Source organism: Gymnogyps californianus, chromosome 14 (genome assembly GCF_018139145.2).
Source record: "Gymnogyps californianus isolate 813 chromosome 14, ASM1813914v2, whole genome shotgun sequence".
Classification (NCBI taxonomy): Eukaryota; Metazoa; Chordata; class Aves; order Accipitriformes; family Cathartidae; genus Gymnogyps; species Gymnogyps californianus.
In genome coordinates, this window is record NC_059484.1 from 8,835,286 (window position 1) to 8,856,826 (window position 21,541).

The 21,541-nt window shown below is 38.9% G+C and overlaps 1 protein-coding gene across 1 annotated transcript; it reads right to left on the reverse strand.

The window, feature by feature from the left end:
* Positions 1-2,010: 2,010 nt before the first annotated feature.
* On the reverse strand, positions 2,011-20,647 carry ADRA1B (adrenoceptor alpha 1B). The gene is made up of 2 exons (XM_050905337.1): positions 19,675-20,647; positions 2,011-2,653 (listed from the first exon to the last, which is right to left on the reverse strand). Exons 1-2 carry the CDS (start codon positions 20,645-20,647, stop codon positions 2,091-2,093), a joined length of 1,536 nt encoding a protein of 511 aa, XP_050761294.1. The 3' UTR covers positions 2,011-2,090.
* Positions 20,648-21,541: the final 894 nt, after the last annotated feature.

Consider the following 21,541-nt stretch of genomic DNA (forward strand, 5'->3'; position numbering starts at 1 on the left):
CTCTGAGAGCTACAGAGTTAAAGGCTTTAAAGTAATGGAATGCTGTTTATTCTGAAACCTTGAAGTATCCCTTAGAAATTCACAAATATGGATAACATTACTTGGATTTACTTTACACTATACAAGTTATGTGTGACTCAAAATTTAGCTGAATTGTGCTGTCAGGTGGTTAGATTAAACAGATTTATTTCCAATTAACAGTAATTTTGAAGAAGCTTTACAAAACTCAAAAGTTTTTGACCGATTACTGTAGATTCCCTCCAAAAATTATAACAATGTGTTAGAAATACAGTTCTCTGCTGTTTAGAGGCCCAAAGAGGATAGCTTCATACTCGTATATCACAGCTAGATAGAATATTCCTTATGGCAACCTCAATACACGAACAACAAGAGTTTGTTTATCTGTTTTATAATACTTTTAAGTTTTATAAGCATTGTCCTTTTAAGAGGAAATTACGGCCTTCCCCACAATTGAAATGGAATTATTAAAATAGGAGATTGGCCATAACTTCAATCAGGATAAGACTTAGAATATACTCATGCAGTTCTTACTATAACATAGGACCATGGGAAGACCTTGGAACATGACTTCCCTATCATTGCTCACTGAGCTGGGGGATATTTCATCTAACCACAAGCCACATCCATCCCTGTCAACTTAATGAGAGAATACATATTTAAGGAAACAAAAGGAAATGGCTCTCCCTTGGGACCTAGCATTGTTAAATTGTCCCTAAGTGTTTTTAGTGATCTGTTTATGGTTCATTCTCTGTTTCAAGCTTTAAACAAAAGGCCACTAAAATTCCTAATAAGGAAAGTCTTGGTTGGAGGACAGAGTAAATGCCAATTTTCACAGTTTGTACCACTTCATGTAAAAAATCAGTCACTAGTTTCATGATTCACGCTTAATTGCAAGAGATGAAAATAACTTCCAAACATGACCTAAAATGTCCTAGAAGGTATTCTCAGAAATTCTGTTACGGTACGATATTATTGAGCTGAAAAATATTAATGACAGTGAAACTTACACTGCTCCATTGTTTTGATTCTTCTTAACTGAGTGGCGAAGCAAAAGCCTCTAAATGTGCAATACTATTTTCAAAGTGTGCTGAAAGAACCAGGGGCTCAGCGTATTTGTCCTAAGGCTGGGGTTTGGGCCTCCAGCGGTCAGTGCTCTTTTGTGCTGTGTCCACAACACTGTTTATGAGGTAGTTTGGAGTGATTTATGAGTGTTGCTTTTAGAAATCAGATACTCTGGTAGCCTGTGTGTTTACAGGACACTTACTAATGTGCGGAAATGTAGATTGTGAGCTCTCATCATCATTGCTGGTATTTTCAAACTTTCAAAAAAGAACATGGTGAAGGATAGAGGAGTTACATATGTTGGTGATAAGGAAATCATGGAAGGGAAGCAACTGCAGAGAGATTCAAGAGCATGCTAGGAGTTACAACGGCAAACTTAACTGCTATAAGTGTTTTATTTTGAAGTGAAAATCGTTATGAGGGAACTTGGCTGAATTCCAGTCCTATAGTAATAGGTGCAAGTGTTTAAATTGTTGTGAAATTACTTTAATCTTTGACATTGGTTTTCATTTCTAAAGTGCTAATGTACAGTGAAGTACAACAACAGTAAGAATTTACAGGCAAAATCAGCGGCAACTAGTACCCTGGAGAGGTACAAACAACACTGCATTGCTCACTTCCACTCTCAGGCATCCATACATGCGGCTAGCACACATGTACACACATACATTCATACACATTTCCCCTGCCCACCCCCATATTTATACATTCTTTCTATATACATATGTGTTTGGCTGTTCCACAGCACTTCCACGACAGCTAAATAATTGGATGTGCACTTCCCTGGGTTTAGGCGGCAACTTCCCTGCATTCTGTTTTTGCTTCAGTAGCCTCTCTGGCAATTGACTAGGAACATGGTTACCTACACTTTGTGACATAGATCTGCCTGTTCCTCACTGACTTCCTTCTAGTGCTATACTGAGAAACTGTGCAAAGGTCCATTTCTTCACCTGGGCTAAACATCAGCCAGGTTGGTGTACAACGAGAACAGACCGTTTAGAATCTGTTCATTCCAGCGTCATGTTTGCTCTACAGTTGGTTTTGCCGTTCCGTGTGTCACGGATGGCCTCATGGTCCCCATTGCTGGAAGTTTGGCTGCCAGCAGGAACAAGTCCGTTGCGCTCTGTTAAGAGATTGAAGGTAAAGAACTGGCATTGGTCCTTTTGTCTGCTGCCTTCCTGTAAGGGGCTCAGGAAAGAGCTGGAGTTTTTCCATTCCTGGAACGTGCACATCTCCATATGTGGGTGAGTGATTTTGCTCAGGTAGCCGGGGCTGGGAGATGCTGAAGATAATGTCCTCTGACTGCCACTTAGGAAGCTCCCGCTGTCTTCCAGAGAGTCTTTCCTAGGGTGTTCAAAGGAGCACCGATTCCAGTTTCTGTAGCTGTAGGCCCACCACCCCAACTGCTTTCGACGGTGGCACTGGCATTTTAGGATCTGTATAAAAGCCCTCTTGAACTCTTTGCTTGAGCAAGGGTAGATGATTGGATTCAAGCAGCTGTTAAAGTAGCCAAGCCAAAAAATCACCTTGAAGATCGTTTCAGGGGGCTTCAGAGCCGAAAACAGAGATCCTGTCCAGAAGAAACAAGCAGAGTCAATATCTGAGATAATTAGTTTGTCTGCCTTTAGGAAGGGTGACTGTCCCATCAAATCACTGTTAGAATCTGTTTATTAAAAATCTTTAATGCATGTTGCTTTCAGTTTCGGTCTTTTGGTAAGAAAATGTTATTTTTGTTATTTTTAAAGCTAATAAGGAAATGCTTTCCACCATCTGAAAGCTAAAGGAGCACATAATTAATGTAGAATTAAAAAATAAAAAGCAGTCCTTGTGTTTATATGTACACATCTGTTGCACTAACATCTATTGATCCCAATGAAAGATCAAACCTCCATTGTCCAAGCTGTTGCACAATGCACACATGGAATAAGATTGTGCCTTCTTCAAAGAGCTTTTGAATGTCATTTTTGAAGAAAAAGATCTAACTGTTCCCAGGCTTCTTGGGAGGAGTGTGTTCAGACATACCTTATAACTTCTAATACATTCTCTGGCAGCTCCTAAACATCACCCCATTTATCTAGATTATTATGATACTACAAACCTCTTGAAACGTGAAGTTAATTGTGGTACTTCCCATATCTCAGGCATTCATAAAAATGGTGTAACTCAAACAAAGAGGTTATTTTATGAATACTTCCTCTTCTGTTCACAACCAAATAATTCCCCTAAAGAGGCTGCCCAAATGAAAAACTCATACTGGGAAATCCGTTTCATGTACTTTTAGTATTCAAAACATGCAATTGATCAGCTAAATTTAGCAAATAGGGCTTTATAAAAGAAAGTATGACATTTTTAAAGCAAAACAGGCATTCAGCAGTTATCCAGCTGGGAAAACACCTTTGTGTTTTCTGGCTCAAGTAATCGAAGAGTGGGGATTCAGGAGAGAATTCTTATGTCAAAAACTGGAGTTAGATTTGAGGAGTTTTTCAAATGGAAGGTGACACTCAAGCCTGAATGTCACATCTCTGAGAAGAGCGACCTTTTACACTGGAGTGGTTTCAGATTCCCTGGGCTGTGAAAGCAGCTGAGTCAGCTGTGACTGTCAGGATGCCTTAGTGGGGAGGGATGTGATTCTAGGCATATTTCCCATCTCAGCAATGTAGAGGCCATGGCTTGGGCCTCAAAACTATGCAAAAGCACTTCCTAGCTTCTTGGGTAAATAGCTCTTATGTGCCACAGCAGATACCGCTGTTTATCTAGATGACAGTGCTGGCCTGGTACTGACTATAGGGGTCTGAGTCTCCTTGGCTCACGAGAATGCCAAAGGGAGGTAAGTATGTGTCATTCCTCACACATCCACTGCCCTCCTCAGTGTGTCAGCTAGTCCCTGAGCTGGCTCAGAAGAGAAAATAAGATACTGAGATGGCATCAGCTATCTGGAGAGACTTGCTCCCCCTCACTTGGGCAATAGGAGTCAGGAAAGATCCTGTGAATCCAGAATAATAGATTTTTTCCCTGGCAGTGTTTTGGGACGGTGCTGGCTAGCACTAGCTCTACCTGTTGCCTCAGAGCTAAGCAACATGCTAGCCCTTAAGGTTAAAATAAAGGTTTTAAATTACGAGGTTCATAGTATTTCTTTCATGACTCCTGCACTTTACTGACTTTTACTCCATGTGCAAGACTCTTTTAAGTTGAACCCATGTCCCTTATTGCTTTGTTGCTGCTAATGATTTGCAGGGTTTGACCAATGCCTCTTCTGTCCATCTGATGGAGATCCTACATCTGTCCTGACTGATACTGCAAAAAGTACAGAGTACAACATGTCTAACACAGAGAAACTATGTATTGTATTCGATAAATTCCCAACAGATAAATCAAATCAATGCAAGCACTTAAAACTGTGTCTTGTGAGTGTTACGTACTCTTTGATGAAAGATTCAGCGACAATTCATGTGATTCTACGGAATAAGCCATTAAATAGGTGTCAGATTCTTATAAAGCTTTAGGAAAAGTTGATCTAAGTTTATAACTGCAGCCAAGATGAGGAAGATGCTCCAAAATCTCCCACATGCACAGCTGCAAACCTTTTCAGGATTCATTTTGTAAATAATAATTGCTAATATTTTCCCTTCAGTTTAGGGAAAAGAGAAGCTTTGTGACTTTACAAAACAAGTACAAAGCATTATTATGTATAACAAGGGACTTTTTGGAGCTCATACTGATAAATTTCTTAAATTGTTTTCTGGAACTCCTTTAGAATATAAATGATTTTTAGCTCTTAAAGCCCAGTAAACCTCGTGAAGTGGCTAAAGAGATCCCATTTTTTTGTACGTGTGGATGTTGAATGAGCTGCAGTGAATTTTTCCAGATCAGTTGGTTTGCCTTTCTCTCCTACTGTAACAATTGAAAAATCTACAAGACATTCCCCTACCAGATGTAAATATTTTTAGGCAGGTTAAATATGGACAGAGTAAATGCTATGGTATAATTTTCAATAAAATAAAAAAAATATATTAAACAAGTTTACTGACAAATTTTGTGAAATTCCCTAAGGACAAATAAAATGAGCTAAGCTATAGAGAAGAAAACTGGGAACCAATGCAGATAAATGAGTTGTGTTTGTATAATCTATATTGCGCATGAACTGAATATAACTACATGCAGTAAAGACTAAGAGACCAAGTAGAGAAAAAGGTAAAAAGCTGAGTGCTGAAAAATGGCTAATCTTTGTAAACTGCTTCAAGAAGTATGTGTTCCTTAAGGAAAAAAGGTAAGGAGTTTACGCTTTTCTTTCATGATAGTCTAATTCTCAAATGCCATTTGAAAAAAATGACAGCAGGCCATTTTCAGCAGCTGCAGCAAGCATTTTCAAAGCCTTTTTATATTAAAGGGCAGTAACACAAAAGAGCAGAAATTTCCTCATAGCAACCCTGACTGATGGAGGCACCTTGTGTTCAGGCCCGATTCTAGAAAAATCACTGAGCCCCGATCAATCATTTAAAAGCTATCATGACCCTAGCTGAGTCATTAACAGAAAATCTGGAAATAGATCAGTTGTTTGGAAAGCTATGTGGTGGTGTGATTTAAAAATGAAGATCAGCATTTAGCTACAGTAATAGAAAAGTTTTGAAACTAAGAAATTCAGGAATAATTGTCAAGGAGTTAATGAAAACACTGATCATTAAACACTACTTCATTCTCCACTTTTTCCTGGTTTTGCAAACAGCACAATGCAAGTGTTGCTTGACTCTTATTATATACAAACTAGCAGATTAAGTTTTCACAAGAAGGCGAGGAAGTATGCTTTTCTGAACAAGGAGTATTAATTTGATACATAAGCCATTGATTTATAGACTGGTGTGTTAATTGCTCTTATTTCAGACTGATGTATTAAGACTGGATAGAATTCTTCTTAACTCCTCTACCCTTCCTTATATACGTGTACACATATATATATATATATGCGCAACTGCTCTGAAGGGAGATGGATTTAATCTGTGAATTTTGTCTATGGTATAATGTGCTATTACTTCCTAGTTTTTTTCAGAAATCAGGTGGTAGACGATCATTCCACGAAGGCCCTAGCAATAAGAGAGGTCACTGCAGTCCCAGTGAGAGTAAGTTCATATATAGGAGCATGACTCATTTGCTCTCAGATAGCACTTTTCATCTGTCAGTCATCCTGACTTTGTGCCATCCTCCTGATTTTACCAGTGGGCAATATGAGCTGGGGGAAGGTAAAAGCAATTAGCTGAAGGTCATGTGCTAACTAATTTTCACCAGTAAGAAAGTTTTTGTTTTACCAGGAAGAGAACCATGAGACCTGGCACAACTCTCTGAACCCCTAGAATTCACAGTGGGTAGTACGGCGCATTCAAGTAGTGTGTTTGGTGGGTTCTGCTACCTTCGCCATCACCTAAGAAAAAGCAGAATTCAAGAATGTTTCCTGACATTAACAGAAACTGGTTGATGCACGTGATCAGAGACATTGCTGTCCCTGCAGAGGCTATATTCAATGACTACATGATCGTAGCAAAAGACCTGTGAAGGGATCCATGGCTAATGAAGGGATCCTCCACCACCAAAGGCTACAGATGCTCTGAAATGTAGTAGTTTTGTAATACAACTTCCATCGTGGTGAATGAAAAAAGGACTGAGGAGAGACATGACTATTCATCTTTAAAAACATAGAAGTTACCTGCAAAGAAGAAGGAAATTAAATTGTTTTCCATGTCCACAGTGGCAAATATATGAAGCACAGTGATTTGAATTGCAGCAAGACAAACTGAGATTATGGATTGGGAAACACTTTCTGTCTTCCAAGATAGGAAAATTCTGGAACATACTGCCTAAGCAGGGTGTAAAAATTCAACCCGGGAGGCTCTTAAAAAGAGAATAGATACACATCTACTGATTTATGTATAGCTGATCCAGCCTTTGGGTTGGAGAACGCCCTGAATGACCTCTTCAGATCCCTTCTAGTCCTTCTTTCTCTGATTAACTCTGCAGAATATAGCTGTGTTCATCAGGAAAACTTTATAGCTTAAGTTTTGGCAGCCCAGCAGAGTTTTACATTTGCAGTACTGGAATCCCACTGACACTGTAGTCTTAGATCCCCTTGGTAAATATATCCATTATTTAGGTTGAGGATTAACTGTTAGAAAAATGGAATGTCCAAGACAGATACTTATTTGGGCACTTATTCTCTTCAGGGCTTTGGAAAGTTTCTGAGTTCTTGTGTTCAGTCCCTCCTCACTGGGTGGAATCCCAGCCTGAGTCTTCTACAGAGAGAGAAGAAAAGCTGTTCTTTATTATCCAGAAGGTGGTTTAGATGGATGTTGCCATACATGCCATGTACTTCTAAATATAGTTTAATTTGGTGACTACTATGCAAAGCTCCACTGCCTTTCACCATATAAAGATATGAAAAATATTTTGATTAGCTTGTATATTTTTAACATTACCCTTTTCCCTACCTTGTTCTTGGAATTAACAACAATACCTTTTATTTAGCTGCACACATGCTTTACCTCATAATTAACCTGTCAGGAGCAAACAACTGCGGGCTATTTTGGTACCTTGATAAAATGATAAAGCTGAGCCTACTAGACACACTCGCTAAACATCAGACTAATATTTCTTCCCCTTATCTCCAACTACTTTCCCATCGCAGTCTGATAAACAGATTAAATATTGCCCTATACTGATGTAGATTGCTTTTCAAAATGGCTGGAAAATTTTGCATATGATTATCTCCTCAGTGATTTATTTGTGATGGGGGTAGCCAGAGTGACTTCCCTACTCAACCTGATCGCTCTCCTGATGCTTCATGTTTAACAGCTTCACTCTAAGGGAATGTATATTTTCTCTTCTCTTTTATTTTTCTGCACTAAACCCTGTGATTTATTAAACATAGCGCCACAATCTTACCTCTGATTGCACCATTGACACCAATGAAGTTTTTGCAAAGCCTGTGTCCAGCACAAATGGAGAATAGGAAATATTTCAGAAACTCAATCAACTTGATCAGTTTTAATAGTTTTTTGACCACGCTCACCAGACTTGATAGAGCTATTCAGTTTGGAAATACACTGAGCAGCAGCAAATATCATAAAAAAGAATTAAGAAGTATTTTATTTAGTAAAAACTAATTTCATTTAGGGTCTGACTGGTTCTTTATAATGAATGCTTTATTACACAGAAAGTAAGTAAAGCACTCTCAATGAAATTAGGGAACATTGTGGGAAACAATTTGCCATATTAATTGTCTTCACATATTCTGCAAAATATCTGGCCAGACCATCACTGAGACATTAAAATTCTGAGTCCACTGCCGTCAGTGGGAGTCTCTGAAAGACTTTGTAAAGACTCATAAGGACTTCAGTGGACTTTGGAAGAGTCCTTAAAATAGCAGGGTGAGCAGCAGGAAGATCTTCTGGACTGGCTTAATCCCAATACTCTTAATTAAGGAAAACACTGAAGGAGGTTTTGATGTAGCCCTCTGCAGAGGAGAAACACACACACACGCACGCATACACACACACTACTCTCATATTCTTTCCTGCTCTGTTATTTTTCTTCCATCTAAATATCTGCTCCTTTGCTACCTCTCACAACTGACCGCTGTATTCATACAGAAAGGAGGATGGGAAAGTTAAGACCTTCTATTTAAGGATCCTTAATGTAATAGTTGGCGAGCTTCTTGACAAAAGTGCAATACACAGAACATGTTTGAGTTTCCACTTCCACTTTATGGAAGAAAGAACTTAGCATCAAAATTAGACCTGCCAATGCAGCTAACCAACCAGACAAAACTCCCCAAACTACTTCCAGGAGAAGGGAGAAAACTTGCTACTCCAGTTGTGTGCATATGCAAGGTGATCAGATACTATAGTGATTAGCTGGAGTTTAAATCTGAAGAATAACATGTAAGATAAGGTTCATGAGCTAAAACTTTTAAAATTGCCTTTGATATCTCTGTGCCATTCTGCTCTGTGTGCTACTTCCAGCCACACAGAGGAAATAAACAACTATGTATAAGTGACCAACTGTTGTTTGTGACAGTCATTTGTGAAATATCACTGGGTTCCATTGTATGGTTATATTTCCTCCCTTCATCCTTCATGCAAGGAACATATATATATATATATTTATATGTGATGGGACTGAAAGCCAAGAACTTAATAGAATTACAGAATTATTGCAGTGGGAAGGGATGTTATGGGGTCTCTTGTCCAGCCCCCTGCTCAAAGCAGGGTCAACACTGCATTAGGTCCTCTGAAGCCTTCCCTTCTCCAGGCTGAAGAAGCCCCGTTCCTTCACCCTCTCCTCACACAATGTGCTCCAGCCTTGTGATCGTTTTGGTTGCCTCCACTGGATTCACTCCAGTTTACCGTTGTCTTCCCCTGCATGGATGCACTACTGCAGACGCGGTTTAATGAGTGTTGAGTAAAAGGGCATAATCACTTCACTCCATCTACTGGCTCCGTTCCTGTTACACAGCCCAATATGCTGCAGCTTGCATCTGATTGATAGGGGCATTTGAATAGTTTTACGTCCTATGTTAATGTTTGTGTGAGTCATCTTCATGGGAGAGGGTATTCTGTGTGTGTGTATTTTCAAGAATGCCATATATTTATTATTTGTACCCAGTGGGAGGAAAATTTTAAACTATGAATGATTTTTTACTCTAAAATTAGCCACATTCTCCTTTACTGTCTGCCTTCTCTTTAATATCTCTGCTTTTTCTTTTTCCATCCGGGCATGTTCACTTTCCAGTTACTTATTTCCTTTCTTCTTCTTAATGTTTAAATATTTATTTCTAGTCTCCTTATGTCTTATTTAGTTTTTAACTCCAACTGCTATTCTCTTTTCTAATCACTTTATGTTGTGATAATTGACTTTCTATTAATTAAACATCCATTTTTAATAAGTTGTATATTTGATAGCAATTAAGTATCTAAATTACTCATAGAATCATCAGTTCTGTTCAGAATCAAGTATTTGATACTTAGATTAGATAATAGTTGGGCAGGAGTACTGTGCATTTCCTGGATTTAAGGAGAAAAAGTCTCTATGGATGAGTTTTAGTTTATCAGGTGCTATGTTTTCTGCCCGTTACAAAAAAGTCACATTTCAAAATCTTCTAAATCCAGTTTTGCTTCGATGAGAGCCAACCTAGGGTGAGTGTATGTTCCTGTTTACTGGAACAAATACAACATTTGTTTTTATTGAAACAAAATAGTCTGGAGTTAAGTACTTCACTGTGTGTCAGTTGATATTCCAGTAATAGCAAACTAGCTACAATAAAATATGTCGTGAAAACAATAATGGGGTAGAAGGAGAGCTTCACTGCACAAGTTTTTGTCATTGTCTTAAGATTAAAGAGAAGCCATGAAATTTGTAACTACTTGTTACAAATTACTACTTGATCTTTATTCATAACAAGTAGAAAATGCAGTGTTTCAAAACTTGAAACACTGAGTGGGGGTATTCTGGAGAGAAAACCACCTTCTTGTTTGAATACCATAAAATAAAAATAGTTAGAGAATCGGTAATAAGTATTTGGAATTTTTGTTATAGAGTCTGGTCAAATTTAAATAGTTAAGGTAACCTTGGGAGGCAAACATATCCTCCTTCATTCAGAGGAGAGAAGTATTCTATTTGATACAGATTGGAGTCATTCTGACTGGAGTTAAATCCGAACTTTTCAACATTTCACACAAGAGAAAATTCCAATGGTTTAAAAATCACTGTAGTGATGAAAAGCATTGCAAAATACAAAATGATAACAAACGAGTTCTGAAACATGAAAAACAGGAAACTTCAACAATATCAAACCCTGTCTCTCAATCTGTTCTCGAGAAGACAACTTTTCCAAAAATGAGTATTGTTTTGCAAGAAATTTGTTTTATGATGGAACTCAGCCTTCCTATGAAAAGTGACTTGATCAAATTTGTAATGTGATCAGTGAGAGATTTTCCCAGTGCTAGGCAGTAGGCAGCTGCTGGTGGCCTGGCTGGGAACCTCCGCTTCTCCCCTGCAGTTCACGCTGTAATTCCTGCTGCAGCCATAACTGCTGGTAGCTGCTAATGGCTCAGTTACAGCCACTTCCCAATGAACAGGGACGGCTTAAATGCTACATGTTTATAGCTAGTAAAATTCTCCTTGTAAAAGTAATAAGCTGCCTCTGACCAGAGTTGTTATGAGTATGAGTTTAGAGAATGCAGAAAGGATGTGTTCGTCTTCTATTTAAGCTTTCTGCGGTCCTTTTTACCACATGCTTAGCCAAGTCAGCATGCCAAGGTTTTAAAGCTAATTGGATTTCTAAAGCTCTTGATTTCTTTCCTTCCAGCATTCAGTGTTTGTTTACATTCCCCTGGGCTTATTTAATATAGGAAAAAACCCCATAGTTTACAAACAGTAGAGGATGAAATAGAAAGTATGGTTATAAAATTAAGAGTTGATCAAGCTGGGAGAGACTGCAGGCCTCCTGGAGAAGAGGGTTAGGATAATAGTGAAAAAAGATCTTGAGAAATAGGAAGAGTGTCCAAAATCAACAGAATAAAATTCAATAAAGAAAATGGAAGGACAGATGGTTAAATTATAACTCCTACAAACAAGTAATGATGGCTAGCATTTGGTTATGGTCTTCGAGCATGTTGGTGTCTCTGTGGGATGTCTTGGGCTGCATATCCCAGTGATGCCCGGGCTGCCAGGCTGGGGGATGCCATGGGAATCACAGTAACCCCACAGTCACCAACGTGGTGCAGAGCTGCACTCCTGTGTTTGTGGGTAACTTGTGTGTGTGTGTTGGGGGAGAGCACTTTGGTGTTGAGGAAGGAGAAATATCAAATAAGGAATAACTGACTAGACAATGATATTGCAGAAGAAAATGTGGGAGAAATAGAAATACAAATACGATGCTGTTGCAAGTACAGCTGTTCTCATTCTTCATTGTGTTAATAGGTACGTTACATAAATATCCAAGGATCTAGGCCAGCTATTAAGAAAAGTGTCCTGGTTGTGAGGAATTTATGTCCTACAATGGACTACCTATAGGAGTTGTGGGATTCTCTTTGCTGGAGCCTTCTGGCCCTACAGTGAGCAAACCGTTGTGAGGGGTGATGAAGGTATCATTCAGCCAGTCTTCAGCCCTTGAGTCTTTCATTTCTGTTTTCCAGTTGAGTCAAGGAAGTCACACAGAGAAATCTCCCCTAACTGTCCTGACAGGGTAAAAGTGGTTTATACTCATTCCTCCATCCCATTCAAACAGGGAAATAAATGTCTGCAAACCAATACATGATTGGTATTAATTAAACTCAGTAACTCCTACCAATCTAGGGCCTGATCCTGTGTAGACAAGTTGTTAAGCAGGCAAATGAAAGCAGCAGACATGCACAAATGCAGAATCTGCCCATAAAGAGTACATCCCCCTATGGATATGTTCATGAGTAAGAGCGAAGCATAAGGAAGACATTTTCCTTGCTGTCTTGTAGGCTGAGAAAGATTATTGTTTCTATTTTCTTATCCTAATTAAAATTCACAATGTCTTATCATCCACACTATCTATCTCTGATAAAGGGTGCCTCGTATTTCAGATGAACAAATCACTTCTGTGAGACCTGCATGAACTTCATTCACAATGGCTCAAATTTGAGAGCCTTTTAAAGGCTCCAAAAATAGAGACTTACCTGGAATGGCCAAAATAAAACCAGGACTTTACCTCCCTTGAAGCTTTGCTGATGGAAGTTGTAGTACAGATAGGGATCAGATCTTTTTGCTAAAACCCAGAGTTGCTACACCTTATATTACAAGCAATTGCAAAGCAGAGTAGCTATATTTGCATTTTTAAAGGGACAATGTCTACGTATTTAACCACAGAGCTACTAACATTGGCACTCCTGGCATGGTAAGATTGTCTCTGATTGATAGGCAGAAGTTAAGAGAGAATCTGTCATTTCCAGAGATCCTGCTCTGGTCTGCAGTCCATGACTGTCCTTCCTGCAGCGTCATACAAAAGATGGTGTTGATGCTTAAAGCATTGAGAGTTGAAAATTATTTTTAAAAACTTACGGTACAACAGACCATTTGCAAGTTGGTATTTAGAAGAGCAATAGAAAAAACAAATAAGAGCTTTATTTGCCCAGCCCAGAAAGAAAAAGAAAGAGGAAAGCTGTAGTTTAAGAAAGAACAATAAAAAAAAAGCAACAGGATTAAGGTTTTCATGCCTCATCCATAGCTGTCATATTAGCAAAAATTCTGAGTATATCTTGAATAACAAAATATGGAGATACCAGATATGGAAAATACATGAGATACGGAAAAATTCCATCAAACACTTACATTTTTGACACAAACCCTATATATCCTTGTATATACTAGTCTACCACCTCTCAGTCCAGAATAGCTATGATGACTTACACCATGGAGAGAATTCACTTGTGTTTAAATTGTGTTGCCCTCACATAAATATGATAAAATCAAGATCAATTTTAGTAAGAATCTTGTTCGGTACTCTAAAACTGACAGTAGATAGGGACAGAAACATGATATTATTGTTATTATTATTCTGTCCAAAGGAGTTACAGACTTTTGCAGCTTGCTAACTAGAAAGAATATGGGCCAAGCTTATGCTGGTTTTGCAAAGGATTAGCTGATTAAGGGAGCCTAGAAAACGTAATCTAAGTCTGCTGACATTTCGTTTATTATACTTAAATATCTTCAGTTACTGGGCATGCTTTGGTGTCTTTTTCTCCCCTTCTCACTTCTGACTTATAACTGAGGCAATCTATCTTGGACATCATTGGTAAATAATAGGACTCTAGCATGGAATTGAATAACACAGCTAAAAAGATACTGTGTGAACTTCCATTATATTTTTTCTCTTTTGTTATTTAGAGCCTGATGGTTATTGCTTTTCAGTTTCTAGGTATCACTTGAAAGCCCATGAAAATAGCTCAAAATCTTGCAGTGGGCTATGGAGGAGGACTTTAGTGAAGATACTAAAAAACTCATCACTTTTTGTTCACGTCTGTATTTCACAGATAGGTACACTAAAAAACATGCAGCTGAGATCCTGAGGTATGCCCTCAATGCTTTAGGACCATATGCACATGTATAACTTTACTCAGTGCTTTCATCATGACTACCAACCTGAGCAATAGCACGTGTGTTTACAAATGCCTTTGGCATAAGGACCTTGTGTCCACTGCCTTGCTGGATGTTGGATGCTGAAAGCAGTGTTTCCTCTGAAATTGTCACTTCTCTCCTGACTTTGATTTCAATAGTTTTGAGATTTCTTACTGCTGCCCAGTGGCTCAGTCCTGATTTTTTTTTTCCTTGGAGCTTTCTGATCACCTGAGATAGGAGTTGATGCCATCCCTGAGGTTGAATAGTCAACATGAGTTGATTTCTTTGTATTTTTTCTGAATTGCTTTGTGTATTTGTTTTTGTAAGACTGTACACTTTAAGATTTCCATTTGTTCCTCTGACCTGCAAAACAAAAGCCTACATAGGAAGTACCCCAGAATTTGTCCAGTTTAATCTGCTTTGATAACAAACAACTTTTTGTTCTAAAAATAGAAGTTTGTAAGTAACTGATAATTGTCATCCTTTGCAAACCAAAAGGCTTAAACCAGGGTTTAAGGGAGGCTATTTTAGTAGTAAAATGAATCATTTGAAATAATCTGGTCCTCCAGGTGTGAGGCTGTACTAGGTGTACAAAACATGCTGTACGGGTCAAGAAATGCCCTTATGATGTTTAGTTTTACAGGAATGGGCTAGAAAATAGGAGAACGTTCCTGCTATCACCTGTGCAATTGAACATTGTACCAAAGATTGACCTGCAAGTGGGCAGAGGGTCAGATTGCCACATATGTCATGAATTTGTCCAAATTCTGTATAACTATTAACTTGAGGGCATCAAATCTAGAGAGCTAGGCTAGTTAGAGAGGGGAAGAGGGGGCAAGAACAAAATGAGACGAGAGACAAACTAGGCCTAAAGCCTTGCAGAAAGCAGAACCCAGTAGCACTGACAGCACTGGATCTAATGCCTTGAAGTGTTTCCCATGGGAAACTAAGTGGCCTAATTTGGTATTCTTGGTGCAGAGATGCAGAGGTTGGCCTGATGTAACATAAATCTACATAGTGCACTTGAATAACATTTTATTTTAAGAATAATTTTGTGTTGGCTGACCTGTAGCATGCAGAATATTTTTACGTCCTTTTTTATTATTTTATAGAGAGGTTTCAAAAGCTTAATATGTAAGGACAGTCAAAACAGCTGTATCTTCATTACGAGTCTCTTAGGACCTTATCCCACTGCCAGTTAAGTTACAAGAATTTTGTCTGACTTCAGTGGATAAGATCACAGGTTTCGTGGGAGCAGGGGGAGTTAGGCTCTGAACTGGGAACTGAATAATGCTCTGCTGATCTCCACTGGAGTTAAGCAATAGGCTGGGGAAGTTAATGTGCTTTGCTTAAAGTACTGGAGGTGGTGAGTTTTCCCTTTGCAGGGTGTGTGTGTCTATGTTTGTGTGTGTGTCTGGGAGAAGACTGGCAAGCCCACTCTGATATCTCAATTAACAGGAATGAGACTAAACTTTTACCTAGTAGCCAGGGGGAAACATATGGTCCTTCATTTTGGATTCATTTTTTAAAATAGAAGTATTGGCATAAAATTGGATATTCCTTTGTTTAAAGGAGAGAGTTTTAATGGGTGTTACCTTATTTCTGCAGGGCTCTAGTATTTAGATAAAAATCATCTATTTTACTCAGAATTTTTCAGCAATGCATATTTAATACAGTCCTGATGCCTAAGAAAGGATTTGTATGAGGGGGAAGAAAAGAAACATTTATTTTAAAGAAGCAAGATATTTACTCTTCAAAGCTGAGTCACTGAATTTATGGCACAAGAAGTTGTCTCAAAGACACATATGTCGTCATTTTATTTTTTATGCTGTACCACAAATAATTTTAAGTGGCAACACAGCTGTTTACGAAGCCGTGGAGCATTTATGCATGTGCACAAGGATATGCTATAGCTCTGTTGCTATCTGGAAAGAATACCTGGTAGGTACTGGAATAAAAACAAATTTCTTGCATGATTCTCTTTGATACCAGTTTTGCTGCATCATCTGGTGCTTAACACTAAAGGCAGCATGGTTCAGTCCTACAAAAAGAGATTGTGGGTCATTCTTCATGCTGATCATGTCATGATGCTCAGTACATCATAGCGTCAGTGCTGTAATTCCTCTCTGTAGCTGTATACAGAGCTCTGTGAGAGAGCTTTCCCTGCAAAGCCTTTTGATTCTTGCTTGAAAAACACTCTGTAAGCGTTAATATTATTTCTTTTCCTTTGGAGTGGAATATTTATTCAGTCAATATCCCTGCTTTCAGCACCGCATCAGTTCCCAGTATATATCTGCCACCTGATGCAATAATCCTTTGTCTGGGACATCAAAATAGGTAGCTGCAGAATATATTGAACTGCCAGAGTGGAAGAATTATACTTTTGTCTGGGAAACTAGTGGAAGAGCTGAGAACACTTTTAACATGAAGGAAACTCCTCTACATATAAGCAGATTTGTTAAGACATGGTTTTGGGGTGTTGCAGAAATAATGTTTACCAACTTGTCAAATGTTTGGTGGTTGGATCCCCGGAAATCCAGCGCTTCTCTGCTAACGCCATTCTGCAGAGTCATGGCATTACTGAGTGAAACAGGGAGCAAAAAAAAATAGTAAAGATGCGGATGTGAGGGTTTGATTTGGGTTCGTGGTGCAAATATAAGGTGTGAAAAATACAGGCTAAGGAAGAAGCCTATCCTTCCAGTATAGTGAAGGTAAGTATCTAGTTTGGACTCAGTAGCAGAAAAGGTATTGTAGTTTGCAGTCCTGCACTGATGAGCGAGTGGGTTGTGATTAAAGCATCCCAGGGCACCTATGGAGAGTTTTGTAAATCATCAGTACCTTTTGGATTCTGTGGTTTGCCTATCACTGAAATTGATTTCATACCATTGTGTGCTTTTTGTAAGGGTTCTTAATATCATTTCATTTAATTTTGTGGCTTCAAGATACAAAGCAAAAGATTTCTGGTATGAAGAATGCAGCACACAGCAAGCTCCTTAAGAACTCTTTCTCTACTGCTCTACCCTCTTCTTCAGTTAAGAATGGCTGCCTCACGCATGTCAGGAAAACATCTTTTCCCCATCTGTTTTAGTGAGCAATGCTTTAGTCATGCCTAACATCATTAATTAACTTTGCACTGATACACAGAGATGAAAAGTACAAGGTTCTGGAGTGTGCTGAATAAATTTAAAAAAGAGATCAGGGACAAGGAACAAAATCAGCCCTATTCCTAGTCAGCAAAACAGAGGGAAAGTACCTACTATTTAAATGCATTTGGGTACTATATTGAATACTATGTCTACCTTATTTTCCCCCTTTCTTAGACTAAAGGCTGTTAGTTAAGAGTTGAGCCCCTGAAAGGATTTCTAGACAGAGGACAGGAGAGCCAGCAGTCTATATCGCAATGCCCAGATGCTGATTTTTTCACTCTTCTAACTGACACAATGGCAACTCCTTCTGAACCTCAGCTCTGTGGGGCACCAAGTGCTCACAGCGCTGAAGTGAGCGTGTTGGGGGTTACAGGCACTCAGTCTGTGTCGGGTCAGAGCCCACAGCAGTGGGTTTAGCCCTTCAGCCCACCCAGCACCTCTGCCAGCACACAGTGTGCTGTGGTGGAGGCTCTCAGCCTGTCACCTCACTGATGCCTTGGACACAATTTATATGAGAGATAAAATCGTATTGTGACAAGCAATAAACTCTCCGCTCAAATATCTTAAGCAACGACTCATTAAACCTCCCAGGAAAGACCAGGAGTTTTGAAATAACTTCTCAAAGGGAAAACTGACACTCTTTCAAGAAACTTAATTGTTTCTCACATTGCTTCTGCCCTGTGACCATCATGTTTTTAGTGGACTGGTCTGCATCTGTGTTCGTTGAACAGCATCAGTAGCTATACTGGCTTCTGCTAGCTAAGGATATGGTCTGCTGCATTCACATTTGATTTTGTTCTCCAAAGTTCCTTCAATAATTCAAAATCAAGGAGGGAGTCTACTTTATCAGGGGATCATGACCTACTAGCTGCATATCTAGTAATACTACTGGTACCATATGGTGAAAATATATTTCTATCCACAGGTATGTATTTTTGCAATAGTTGGAAACTTGCTCTATGTTATAAACTTTCTGTGAGAGCCAGCACAAGGACTTAAACTTCAGTAACCAAAGAGAACTTTGCTCACAATTTTCCTTCTGTTTGGAATTTTTCACATCCTTAACATTAGCTTTATGCAGATTTGAATTGTAAAGATTTTTAAGTTTATGATCCAATAAGCTAGAGATTATGAATTTGCCCTGCAATAGCTTAAGCAGTTGTCTTGCAGTAAAGATTCTAGTCTAAATCGTATTATATATTCACTGAAATTATAATTTTATAACACTTCACCAGGACCAGGTTGCTGAACTCAGTTTAGGTTTCTACAACAGTCTCTAAAAATATTCGCTTACCACTCAATTAGAAATATTTTGGTAGGGTAACCAAGTAAACACGAACACAGAACATTAATAAAGGCTTTTTCTCCCTTTTCTTTTTCCACCTCTTTCCATATTTAGGCTGTCAGATTGTCTGTGTCTCAGAGAAATGAATTTTGGACAGATATTTTTGAAAGCTTAGTAATTCAATGTCTTGAGATACTCCACTTCAGAGGTAGTGCTAGTATTAAAGACAATACAAGCAAATTTCACAAGGACTTGGGGACACAGAGCAAATCAAAAAAGCAAACAAAGATCTACATCAAATGCTTTAATAATATTTTAAAGTTGAAAGTGAACGAAGTGGCTGCCCAAAGCTCACATGGCAATCTCCCGAAATGCCTGAACTAAGACCTATTGAAACCAATGAGAACCTTTCTGTGGGGATCAGCGGGCTTTGTGTGTTTGCTTTTGGGATTTGATCAGTGCTGTTTGAACTGAGAACGAGAACTTTTTCAGCTTCCCAAAGCTCAGGGGAGTTTTGCACCTCATCATTAGAGCAGGTTCATTTCCATTTAAGACACCTAATAATGCCAGAAGACATACTGTCTTATAGTCTGAACATCTAACAGTAAACTAAAGCAAGAACATTTCAGTGCTGAATCTTTTTGTGTTCTTATCTAGGATTTTTGTTAAAGCATCCTATAAAAATGTTTCTGAAACCTAATTCAATTCAAACAAAGACCATAAAGAGGGATTTAATATATAAACTCTGAAGATATTGTGCCCTGATTTGACATCTGCCCCATCACTGAGAAGGACTACCAGATGAGCAGACTTTCTGCAGGCTGCATACTTTACAAAGTTTCAGCATGACTCTTTGAAAAAGCCAACATCAGAAGTAAATTACTTTCACTTCTCTTCCTTTCATGTGTTCACTGCAGTTCTCAAATTGATATCTACTTATTTTTCATCTGATTTTTTTCTATGATATTTTTGTAGTAAACAACTAACCCTTTTCCTCCCCCTCCCCGCGCAATCCTTTGATTACCAACTTACCTAGTGGCAGAACAATGAAGAAAGGTAGCCAGCACAAGATAAACATGCCAACCACAATTCCCAACGTCTTGGCTGCCTTCTTTTCTCTAGAGAATTTAAAAAGTTTGAAAGCCAAGGAGTTCCTGGGATTGTGACCCTTGGATTTGGTGCTGTTTAATGTGTCCTCATGAATGTTCCTGTAATGAATCCGTAAAGTCAGTTCCTTGGAGTTGGACATTTCTTTCATAACCCCAGCTTCCAGGTTTTTAGTAGTCCTTTTTGCCACTATGTAGACCCGACAGTACATCACGAGGATGACGATTAAAGGAATGTAAAATGACCCCAAGGAAGAAAACAAAGCATAGAATGGTTCTTCAGTGATACGGCACTCTTTGTCGTCCTTGGGTGCTGGTTCTTTCCAGCCCAAAAGAGGCCCAATAGAAATCACCATGGAAAGGACCCAGACACCTAGGAGAGCTAAAATTGCCCTTCTTCTTGTTACCAAAGTTGGATACTGGAGAGAATAACGTACCCCTATATATCTATCTATAGAAATTGCACATAGACTTAAAATAGAAGCTGTACAGCATAGCACATCAACTGCTGCCCAGATATCACAAAATATCCTCCCCAAAACCCAGTAGCCAAGGATTTCCAGTGTAGCAGAGAATGGAAGGACAGTAAAACTCAGCAACAAATCTGCTATTGCGAGGTTAATTATGAAATAGTTTGTAGGGATTCTTAAATGTCTATTGCAAGCAACAGAGAGAATTACCAGGATATTACCTATAATAGCAAAGAGTATAAAGGCACCTAGGATAAGCCCCACAATTATCGCCCTACTGATATCCAAGGCAGGTGAATCCAGATTGCTTGCTGTCTCATTGGAGTTGTTTGCAGAAAGATTGCCATTATTTAGTGCAGACACTTTCAAATATCCAGGTATTGATGAATTTGATTTATCGCCAAGGTAGGTATTCATCTTAAAAATCATCCTCCATAGCAAGTTATGATTGGATCCCTTGCACGACACGCAGATGGTTTGAGTTCAGTTGAAAGTTATCTTTCTACCCAAGAAGTTGCTGCAAAGCCCCGGCCAGTTTTAGATTGAGAACGCATCTCCCCAGCAAGCTGTCGGCTATAAGCATGTAAAACTTGCACAGCGTGAAGTCCTCTGAAGCCTGTCAGAAATAATAGGCTGTTCAAACTTGCTTAATTTCTCACACGAACTCGTTTAAACAGAAATTAGCAGGCAGAAGTCTTGGCTGGAGCTCAAAAGTAGCTGTTTCAATCATGACGTCCCTGAAATAAAAGGCAGGTTTACTGTTTTCCCTTGTGCATTTGTGGTTCTGTTGGAAGGATGCCCCTGCCTAGCTGCTGTGACATGCGTCTCCAAGAAGGGTTTGTCAGCATTTAGGCAGCTCAGCATGAACTGGCTGCCTGTGCTCACATCGCGTGTGCCGGTGACATCACTGCGGCCAGCCCCGTCACAGCGCTAGAGGGCAATGCAGTTCAAGTTAAAACTTCCACATCAAAGTCTGAAAGCTAAACAAATGGAATATATCAATCTTAATTAAAGCATTTGCCACATAAATCTGGATTGGAAACCTTTAAAAAACCATTTTCATTATTGGAGAAAAATGTACTCGGTGGGATGTGGTGAAAAAAGCAATTTCGGTACAAAATGATCTAGTGCCCTTTGCCTTTTGCTCACCAAAGAAATGTATTTGAGTTTATTTTGTAATCAAAGTGAATCACATGCCATTTTAGAGAACTAATCATCTCCCACCTTCTAAGGACAAATAAGTTGGTTCCAAAAATCCCTAGTTTATTTGTAGATTCAGTATTTAATGATGGCATAAAAACATACATGGAGTAGTTTGTTTCT

Excerpts from the sequence above, each read along its gene's own strand:
- ADRA1B (XM_050905337.1), bottom strand. The coding sequence starts at position 20,647 with ATGATTTTTAAGATGAATACCTACCTTGGCGATAAATCAAATTCATCA. Across the intron at positions 2,654-19,674 it reads CTTCATTGTTCTGCCACTAG|GATCTCTGTTTTCGGCTCTG; the intron begins GTAAGTTGGTAA and ends TCTTCTGGACAG.